This window comes from Amblyomma mixtum, chromosome 6 (genome assembly GCF_055824585.1).
Source record: "Amblyomma mixtum isolate Tamu chromosome 6, ASM5582458v1, whole genome shotgun sequence".
In the NCBI taxonomy this organism is placed as follows: Eukaryota; Metazoa; Arthropoda; class Arachnida; order Ixodida; family Ixodidae; genus Amblyomma; species Amblyomma mixtum.
The window spans coordinates 113,840,315-113,851,422 of record NC_143017.1 but is presented as its reverse complement, the minus strand read 5'-3'; the positions used below and the strand labels follow the sequence as shown (position 1 = coordinate 113,851,422).

Sequence of the window (11,108 nt, the reverse complement as noted above, 5' to 3'; positions counted from 1 at the left end):
ATCAAATGCAGCAGCAGTTCATTTATTTTGCGCTGCCGCGGTGGCTCAGCGGTTATGGTGCTCGGCTGCTGACCCAAAAGACGCGGGTTCGATCCCGGCCGCGGCGGCTAGAATTTCTTTGGAGGAGAAATTCTAGAGGCCCGTTTACTGTGCGATGTCAGTGCACGTTAAAGAACCCCAGGTGGTCGAAATTTCCGGAGCCCTCCACTACGGCGTCTCTCATAGCCTTAGTCGCTTTGGGAAGTTAAACACCATAAACTAAACTAAACTAAACTAAACTAGTTCATTTATTTTAGGACGTAGAAGTTGTTGACTTGATTCCCGTGACATTGTAGCCATGCAAACAGCATATATACGCGTGAAAGTAAGTCATCATCATGATCAGCACTCTCATTACGCCTGCTGGAGGACAAAGGCCTCTCCGATATTCCTCCAATTAACCCTGTTCTTTGCCAGCTGCGGCCAACCTATAAATAACGCAAACTTGTAAATCTGATCCGCCAAACTAACTTTCTGCCACCCCAGCTACGCTTGCTTTCTTTTCGAATCCACTGCGTTACCCTTAACGAACATCGATTATCTTGCCTTCGCATTACATGCCCAGCCCAAGCCCATTTCTTTCCCTTGATTTCGACTAGGATGTCATTAACTCTTGTTCGATCCCTGGCCCACTCGGCCCGCTTCCTGTCTGTTAACATTGCGCCTATCATTTTCTTTTCCATAGCTCGCTGCGTTGTCCTCTATTTAAATTGAACCATTTTTATAGCCTCCACGTTTCTGTCCCACAGGCAGAAACATATAATGCAATATGAAATCAAACTTTTAATTTCGTCCCCTGTCTTCTATAATTGAGGACACACGAAATGTACACACTAAATGAAAGTATGCTGCCACAGATAGTCTACAGAATGGAAAAAAAAATGCAACAGGCAAACGATGCTTGAGCACAGTGCAGTCGAAGTAGCGTACGAGTGTGCTGTACCTGCCTCGCCCAAAATCTGCCTTTGCTTAAAACATGCACTGGCTTTGCGAATAGAGTACCTTGAGGGGCACGGAGGTTGACGCTAGTCCTATTGAGACTTGTTAAAAGGTGGTTGAAGCTCCTCGCATTTTTGTCACAAGAACGTGAGCGCGGGATGTACAGCCTTTGTCAAAAGTTTGGAGCCCAGGGGGTTTGCTTCTGAAGCACACTGTCTGGTTCGTAATTCATCTCCAGCGCTCCAAATTTGCTGACGGTAAGAAGATTTCTGGTCCTGCCTTCTCCAATGGGTAGGACTACCACGAAGGTTGCAGGAGTCCCACTGCGAGGCTTAGAAGCAAACCCCCTGGGCTCTAAACTTTTGACAGAGACTGTACTGGCTGCATGCAAAAGCAAATGACACTACAAAGTAACAAGCTTGAGGCGGGAATTGAGATCTTTTTCGCTATTTGTCTTTAGGCGTGATCAAAGAAAAAACGTACTACCACTAAGGGCAGGCATAGGTAAAAGCACACTGGCCACGTTGCTTTCTAACAAGCACTTCGTTCGCAAGTCAGACCGTTCGAACCATTTAGAGAATTGTTTAATGTTCTCCACATTAGAATCCGAACTTACCTAAAAGCTTCCCGCCAATAAAGATCACCATATCTTCCGAGAATTCCCGCATGAAGAAGTGGGAATTTGAAACAGGCAATTATCTGCACCATTCATCTCGGTTTACACCCAAATACATGAACGTTTCATTTAGACAGCGAATCCAGATGTCAACAATAATAATACTGATGCAAAATAGTTATAATTTGTGGCAGGAAGTTAGTATCGCCTGTCAGAACTACCTAATGCTACAGCACAGAAAACCAAAGGGCCTTTATTTCAAAAACCGGTAATTTCATACATATGTTCCGAGTACTACGAGAACTTATGCAATGAATAACAACGACTTCGACACGATGGTGGACACTTCCTCCCGTATGAGCCGAATGCTGCTCCGGGCTGAGGCAGAGCGACTGCTCCTAACCATTATAACCGCTTTGTAAAAAAAGAACAAACCGTTGCAGTGATACACTGTTGCGTTGATTAAGTACATATGCCTCACTCGAGCGCAGAAAGCGCAGGCCATGCCTGCTGTCTGAAGTTTTCTCCCATTGTTCTGACGGCAACTTCCCAGGACAAACACGTAGAACTTCAGTTGGAATTACCCGCATCTAAAAAAGAAAATAAAAAGAACACGCATGTTCCTCAACAGTATATGTAATTGCGTAATGTTGCTGAAGATTGCGTGCTCACGGGCGCCCCCTGCGAAAAAAAGCAATGAGGCTGCTAGTGTGCGTATGGCATCCATGACTGTAGCGGTATTTTTGAATAGCGGAGTGAACTGCTGTACGTTTAACTAAGGAACGACACATGATGCACCCTTCCGAAGCAGTTTTGCATAACTTGGCTTGATTATATCACTTCGGCGTGCGACGACAGGGTCGCAGTCTGAGGATGATCTGCACAAGCCGTGTCGACTTAGACAGTGCCAAGAACATTGCCACTTCAAACGCTGCATCACTGTGGCGTGCACTACTCGTCACTGTCCGCCGTAGACGTCGTGGAAATGTCTAAGTTCACGCAAGTAGGGGATCACACGGCACATTCTGTAGAAACGCACTTGTTCTAAAGAACGTCATTTTCTCTTGGATGCGTCCGTGGGTCCCGTTCGGTCGCTAGGAATTGATGTAGCGTAGTAGGGCGTCGAGATTCGTCTTCAGTGGCCTGAAAGTTTTGCTTATCCTTTCCGCAGACGGGAACACTGATGGCTTCGACTGCGTGTGCCAAACGAGAACCTGTTGGGGCAGGAACATAGGTACAAAGGTTATTCGCAAGAACGTTCAAGGAAGAATCTTATGGGCTATAGTTTTGAAATAGTGTATAGGCTACTATGTTGCATTAGAAACAAAAAAACGCACTACCACATTGTAGGAAATATATCCAGCGGATCATTATCAAATACCACAAAGCCATGAAGTTAAGGTTGTTTAAACCTTTCATTTGGCATTCAAGAACAACGTAAGTATATCTATAAATATTGGTCAAGAATATATACAGAGTAAAAATGCAGAAAAAGAATAGAAAAATAAAACAGTGTGACAGGGGCAGCCTAGTTGTCTTGCTGTCGTTTCTTTTGGTCGCTCCGCAGGTGTGCTGTACCTGTACTCCATGTAACTTGACTTACATGGCGTGAGCCGTCCACAGCACGTGCTGCCAGCTCGCCCGACTGCCTGGCATCAGCCCAAGATTAAAATAAGTAAAATAATGAAACAAATCACAGGGTGTGCTCTGCAAACAAAATAAAGCTCGAAGGGAGGCAGCCGTTTCTATGGCATCTAGTGATGTTGCATTAACAACAACGCATTTTACGGTATGCGCAGATGTATACAGTGGCCACTATTTCTCCAGCTTGTGCACTCATCATCTTTGTGTTGTTTACGGGTAAGATTTACTTACAGATGTAGACACTCTTGGCAGCGCGTCAGCAGCGCAGCAATGGGGGTACTGGATAATATCAGTACTGGACTATCATCATCATTATATTATCTACGTTTACTGGAGGACAAAGGCCTCTCCCAAATCCCTTTAATTAACCCTGCCTTGTGCCAGCTGCGGCAACCATATCCCACCCAACTTCCTAACCTCATGCGGCCGCTTGACTTTGTCTCTCTCTGCTGCGCTTGCCTTTTCTTGGAATCCTCTCCTTTACCATTAACGATCATTTTTTATCTAGCCTTCGCATTATACGCCCTGCTCAAAGCCGTTTCTTCTTGATTTCGACTAGGAGATTATTCACTGACCCATGTTCCCCGACCCACTCCGCTCTCTTCCTGTTTCTGATCGTTGCACCTATCAATTTACATTCCAAAGCTCGCTGCATTGTCTTCATTTCATTTCATTTATTTGTCCCTTAAAGGCCCGAAGGCATTACATAAGGGGGGGGGCGTACATACAGGTTGGAGGGTAGTGGCAGAGAACACAAAAAAATAAGAAAGGGGAAAAATACACGGGGTACAAAAAGAGTACAATAATATACAAACTAAAAGCAAGAAATAAACATACAAAAAGAAAACAAGGAACAGTTGGCACTTCGGTGTCGCAGTATGAATATGTTTATGAGAAGTGATTAGCCAGTTTCTCGCGGAAAAGGCGGCGATCGGAGCATGTTATTATGTTGTCGGGAAGGCCATTCCAGAGCACTATGGCGTCGGGAAAAAATGAACTGCTCATTGCGGAGGTGCGGGTTTTAATGCGTGCGATTGGGTTACTGTGGTTTAGGCGGGATGACGTACGTGGGGGTGGCTGCAGCAACAAATGTCTTGGTGAGCGATAAAAGAAAGAGTGAAAGAGGCATAGACGGGAAATAACACGGCGAGTTGCTAGTGTTTGAAGGCCGAGGGATCGTTTTAGTAATGTTACGCTGGTTTTTCTTGAGTACTGCGATGTAATGAAACGGGCGGCGCGATTTTGAATGGCTTCAAGGTCTGAGATGAGATATGATTGTGATGGATGCCAGACAGATGACGCGTACTCCAATTTAGGACGTACGAATGTTATATATGCCAACTTTTTTACTTCAGGTGATGCAGATTTTAGATTGCGCCGGAGAAAACCAAGTGTGCGTGATGCTTTGGAACAGATGGTCTGAATGTGTGTTGTCCATGACAGCGATGATGTGATGTGTACTCCTAGGTATTTATAAGATGATGTTCTGGTGACGGCGACCGATTTTATGTTGTAAGTGCTATCAATAACTGTGTTTTTGCGGGAGAATGATATGGATTGGCATTTATTTAGATTAAGAGGCATGTGCCATTTGTCACACCACGCTGAGATAGTGGTTAGATCCTGTTGAAGAGCGGCAATGGCACTAGCGCCGTGGATGGGGCTGTAAATTACGCAGTCATCTGCGAATAAACGTAGCGTGGATGTTATGTTGATCGGTAGGTCATTGATGTAGATGAGGAATAAAAGAGGTGATAAGCCTGCACCTTGAGGTACGCCGGATGTTACGTCGGTAAAAGCTGAGCGACAGTTATTAACACAGGTGAACTGCTTACGTCCTTTAAGGAAGTGCTCTAGCCAGGAGAGCAAAGTTTGTGGAATGCCGAGCGATGACAACTTAAAAAGAAGAAGATTATGGGAAACACGATCAAATGCTTTTGAAAAGTCGAGAAAGATAGCGTCGATCTGGACAAGGTTATCTAAGTATTGTAAAATGTCGTGGGTGAATTCGGCGAGCTGGGTCTCACATAACAGCTGCTTGCGGAAGCCGTGTTGATTAGGATAGAAAAAGTTCATTGATTCTAGGTGGGTCATAAGATTGGAAAAAATAATGTGCTCAAGTAGTTTAGACGGTATACTAGAGAGGGAAATGGGACGATAGTTGTTAGGGCACGTGCGGTTATCCGCTTTAAATATGGGTGTAATTTGAGCTTTTTTCCAATCGTCGGGGACAACCCCGGTATCTAAGGATTGCGCAAAAATTAGATGCAGTACCTGGCTAGACAATGAAATGGTATTTTTTAGTAGCTTACTGTTAATTTGATCGCAGCCGGCAGATGTAGATATTTTCAGTGAGGCAATAAGCTTTGATACACCATCAGGGTTAATTTCGATTTTAGGCATTTCTGAGAGTGAGATTTCTGGAATGTGCTCATTAGCAGTAACGTTAGCAGCGGAAAAAACTGACGTAAAGTAATTGTTGAGCGCGGTCGCACAGTCATCGCTTTTGATTGGTTCTCCATCAGCATCTAGGAGTTGCACATGGCGATCTTGTGGTTTATTAGATAGCATGCGCCAGAATTTGTTGGGGTTAGAGTGAAGGATTGATAGTAAATCTTGAGAGTAAAATTTATCTTTAGCACTTGTCAGTTCTGTGGTATACTGTTGGGCGCACAAGCGATATTTTTCCCATGCTAAGTGACTATTTTGAAGTTTTGCTGTTCGATACAGGCGCTTCTTTTTGCCAAGGAGAGACTTCAGGCGTTTGTTAAACCATGGATTCTTGGTATCTGATTTAATAAGTAGTGTTGGAACGTACTTACTTTCCAAATGTAGTAGGGTGTCTTTGTACAAATTCCAGTTTGAGTTAGGTGTGCGATTTAGATAAGTGCAACGAAAGTTGTCGAAAAATTTTGCAAGATCATTGTTCATAGCATCAAAATCAGCCCTTTTGTAGTCTTTTATCAGTTTGCTGGTTGGTGATTTCTTTTTTAAAGGCAGTGTCATGGAGATATGAACAAGGTTGTGGTCGCTTAATCCAGGAAGGACAGTAATAGATTTTACGTCGTCCGGGTGACTTGTGAGCAAAAGATCAAGGATGTTGTCTCCTCTCGTTGGACTTGTTATCACTTGCTGAAGGTTAAAGTCAAGGGTTAGTTCTAGAAAAAGTTTCTGTTCGTTTGCAGGTGTCGAACTTAGTGTCGAGAGCAATGACCAGTTAATTTGTGGGTAATTGAAATCACCAAACAGAAATATGGGTGCCTTAGGATACTCATTCCTAATAATCGTTAATTCATGGCGTAGGGAATCGGGGAATGATACGTGACTGTCTGGAGGTCCATAGCAGACACCGAACACTAGCTTTTCGGAGGCGTTGTGAAGGCATACCCAGATCATTTCTAGGTTATTATCATGCCGGATAAGCGAGGACTGCAGAGTGTTACGAACGGCTATTAGAACACCTCCCCCTTTTCGGTTAGTGCGATCTTTGCGGTATGTGGTGAAATGGAAGTCTGAAGAAAACAATTCGTGGTCTTCTATCTCTGGGTGCAGCCAAGTTTCTGTGAGTATGACCATATCGGCGTCTGTGACTTCAATGAAACTGTGAACCTGATGGCGTTTAGGTAGAACACTCCGTATATTAGTAAAAGCGATGTTGATGAGTGCGGGTGAATGACGATTGCTTGGCGGAATCGGTTCATGCAGTTCAGTAGAGTGTCACTTGGCTTGCTCTGAGGCCTGCTGTGTATTGTCCTGTGCTCCATTTATCTTTGCCGCGGGCTTGGTGTTCGTATCTGTTTCTGTTATGGTATCAGAGGCATGATCGTAGGTGTAACATTTCTCGCCAACGATAAGTTTATCGTATCTAAGTTTAAAGCTACACCCTCGGGGCTTAATGAATTGAACTAATTTGGAGCGAGCGAGTCGAGTGGCGAATTCGAAGTCTTCTCGGATAACTTAAGGTGTTTCTTTCAATTTACGACCACATGCAAGCACGCTTTCTTTTCCCTTGTAGTGATTCATTTTAACTATTATTGGCCGTTTTTTTTCCGTTGAGAATTGACCAATGCGGTGGGCGCGTTCTATTGCGCTTGGTTCTAGATACAAATCTAGTTTTTCTTTGCACAGCGCAATAACTTTTTCCTCCGATTCAGTCCACGATTCTTTGTCGCTATCATCTAAGCCGAAAAAGAGCAGGTTGTTTCGGCGCATTCTGTTCTTCGCGTCTATGTTGGCGGCCTTTAGTTCAGCGATGTCCTGCCTAATCTGGCTAGTCTCTACCTGTTTTGATGGTGATACTGTTTTACGCTGGTCTAATTCGAGCACTGCTACTCGGTTTGAAAGTGCAGTAAGTTGTGTTTCATGGCTGATTTGGGTTGTTTTCAATTGATCAAGGTCGGCACGCATGGCTGCATGGTGTTCTTCTAGCCGCTTGAGAGCATCTAAAACATCGGAAAGGTTGGTTGGTCCGGGGCCAGGATTAAGTTCAACATCTCCCGAAAGCAGCAGCATTAGCTCAAATAGCAAATCAAAGGCAAGTATGTCACATAACACACGCAGCGCAGTGCGCCATTTCAAGTCGTAGGGGCACGACACCGCGAAAAGACAACGATCGCTACTACGAGTCTCCTTAGCGTAGTCTAGGTAACTAACCTGGAAGGCCAATACCGGGGTGAACATCGTGCAACAGTCGATGTCGTACCCCGCCGAGCTGACGTTGTGCCGCAGATTAAATACTGTTGCCTCTGGCCATGTGATTGATGACGTAGTCGATGGCGGTGGTTTCCAGGCGAAGGCGTCGAGCGGCGCCAAATATGGGCGGTCAGGTCCGGTTGATACAGCAGATGACTGTTCAGGCATCCACGGAGCTGAAGAATCCGGGAAGTGCAGTGTAGGTGATGGGAAGGGGTCCAGGCCACGGCGCGTACCAGCAGAGAGCCAGTACGACAGCACCTGGAAGGCCAATACCGGGGTGAACATCGTGCAACAGTCGGTGTCGTGCCCCGCCGAGCTGACGTTGTTCCTCAGATTAAATACTGTTGCCTCTGGCCATGTGATTGATGACGTAGTCGATGGCGGTGGTTTCCAGGCGAAGGCGTCGAGCGGCGCCAAATATGGGCGGTCAGGTCCGGTTGATACAGCAGATGACTGTTCAGGCATCCACGGAGCTGAAGAATCCGGGAAGTGCAGTGTAGGTGATGGGAAGGGGTCCAGGCCACGGCGCGTACCAGCAGAGAGCCAGTACGACAGCACCTGGAAGGCCAATACCGGGGTGAACATCGTGCAACAGTCGGTGTCGTGTTTTTGTTTTAACTTTTGTTTTAACTTTTGTTTTTAAATTTTTTAAATTTTGTTTTAACTTTTTTCGTTGGCTTCTACGTTTCTCTATGTGCCTGTACGTTCCTCTACATTAGCCTCTACGTGTTTGCTAGTTTGCTAGTGTAGTACCACTGGGCTCCGACCCGCGCGATGGCTCAGTGCTGAGGGCGCTCGGCTGCTGAGCTGGAGTACCCGGATTCGAACCTGACCGCGGCGACCATGTGTCGATGGAGGCGATAGGCACCCGTGTGCTTTCACTCTTACCATTCGATGGCAGAGTGTGCCGCCGCTTAGTTTTGAGGAAAAGAACGGCGCAGTAATTGTATCGCTTCACGGTGAACACCTCAACGCGTTACTTGCGTAACGCGCAACGCGTTACGGCTGTCGTTTAACCCTTAAGGGCTTATACAAAGCCAAGAATTTTACTCAGTATTAGACAACCAGCTTACTAGTTAGCATACCTTAGCTGTACTTTGATGCACTACACCGCTGACAGTGCTATGCCAAAAAAAGCGTTTTTCTAATTGAAAAAGCCTATTTTTCAAAACTGCAGAACATCTTAGGTGAAACATCCGGTCTTCTAAGGTTTTCTTTATCTCATGATTAATAGCGTGAGTATATTTCATTGTCGAGTAGCCTTTCCGAAAGCCAACTTGGCCCCTTTGGTTGACTGTTCTAAGGTTGATCGAATTCCATTAGCGGTTACCTTAGTAAATACTTTGTAAATACTACACTATCAAGGCCACCTAGATCGACTGCCACGACACTATCCACGCCGCAATCTAGGCGTTTGTTCTACTACCACGTGCATGCTTATGGGCTGATCCAAGCATATCTCCTGTTGCTAATAAATGTTTTCGCAACCACCATACGCCATACTCGAGCCGAAGCATCTACCTTGGTGGCGTTTTCACAGAGCGGCTCGAGGTCGCTGATGGAGATGTTGAGGCTCTCGAGGAATATGGTCTCCTGGTAGCCCTCCATGTGCGGCATGTACAGGTGGCTGTTGTTGAGCAGCAGGCGCAGGTTGACGGCGAACCCGGCCATGTCTACAGCGAAGCGGCGCTTCTTAATGTACGGATCGTGGAAGCCCACCACTGTTCCGTCCACAACGACGGGGCTACTCACGCCGGTGACCAGCATGGAGCCGACGGGGAATACGCTCACGCCCTGTGTCCACCGGATCTACGAAAAGGACGCAGGCAGGAGTGCTGGACTGAGGACGACGCAGAAAGGGAACGCCAATGAAGAGGGGAGGCAGGATACCTTCCCTTGTCGCATTTGGGATCAGCTTAATTTTTTTTCTATTATATTGTGACGCAAAGAGAGTACAGCGCGCTGACAAATAAAGGGTGAAAGCATTAGGCACATGTCTTAAGGGTATAGTGTCGCATAGAAGGAACTACACCCAGGTTATATGCGTTATACCGTTTCGCCGCCTGTTATCCTGCATATTGCGTTGATCTACACTCAAAAGTGAGCTTAGTATAGGGCCTCACGAACCGTTGGTGACAAGAGCTTCTGCACTACTCCCACTTTAAAGCTCGTGCAAAACAATAAATCAATTTTTTTCTCTAAGGCAGGTTTTGTTGTACATAGTAATTTGAGTGCGCATGCTCTTTCCCTAATAAAATGGCATTTGCAACAGGAAAAGTGCATGATATCATCTCTGGTGAGGTTTTCCTTGCACGCAATAAAACGATCTGCACTCTAGACACGAAATGAGTAAACAGGGAGTAAGCTGTTCTCTAGCGCACTCCCTTTGAAGTGCAGGGTATACCACCCAAGCCTTAAAGTAGATTTCCATCACTGAAGGTAAGGAATACTTATCGTTGACAACAGAAACAAATTGCATCTCCAAAACACGTGAAGTTCTAGCATTCAAGAAGGTTATAATCGAGGTTTCAACCTTCTCTATTTGTTAGCCTCAAGCCCTCCGCCGCCTCGTTGAAAAACCTTGTCCCATTGCTAACTGCATCAAGTCACTATACTTTGCAGTGCGAATATACCTCCGTTGCCAAAAGTAAGCATTCCGCATATTTAGTCCTCGATATCTAATTCGGAACTTGGGCAGCATAAAGGAGTAGGCTAGAGAACACTTACTTTTCTTTTTACCTCCCTACTAATTCGTGTTTAGAATGCAAGCACCGGCTGTGATGGGTCGGCGACAACGGTGTTTGCCACTTAGGATGAGGTCACTGGTTCGACCAGAACTAGTTCAAGCGGGTTCGAACGCTGTCACGATCATTTTCATGGGCAGGCTCACCGCGTCGAAGAGCCGGTGGTCGTAGGAGTTGTCGTCGTCGGCGAAGTAGAGCACTCCCGGCAGCGTGGCATTCGCCTGTATCCAGGCCAGGGCAGTGCGTCGGGCCGACACACCGCGGCCCTTGCTGCGGACCCTGAGCTGCGGAGGGCACGGTCCCAACAAGTGCACGTGCGGAAGGCCGCAGTCGCGAAGCAGCCGGGACACCTGCGCCAACGGTGCCGAGTCAAACAGGACTCGGAGACGGAGAATCACGCTAACTCGATGAATTGCGTTACGTTTAGCGGC

General features: G+C 46.1%; 1 protein-coding gene across 3 annotated transcripts in view; it reads right to left on the bottom strand.

Moving 5' to 3' along the window:
* Window positions 1-1,831: 1,831 nt before the first annotated feature.
* Window positions 1,832-11,108, bottom strand: part of LOC149340087 (galactosylgalactosylxylosylprotein 3-beta-glucuronosyltransferase S-like) — a 62,248-nt gene continuing 52,971 nt past the window's right edge. For all 3 annotated transcript variants that reach the window (XM_089548822.1, XM_089548823.1, XM_089548821.1), the window contains 3 exons: window positions 10,824-11,027; window positions 9,455-9,742; window positions 1,832-2,808 (listed from right to left, as the gene is read on the bottom strand). In XM_089548822.1, coding sequence (XP_089404948.1) covers window positions 2,689-2,808; window positions 9,455-9,742; window positions 10,824-11,027 — 612 coding nt within the window. In that variant the 3' untranslated portion in view covers window positions 1,832-2,688. The remainder of the gene's footprint in view (window positions 2,809-9,454; window positions 9,743-10,823; window positions 11,028-11,108) is intronic.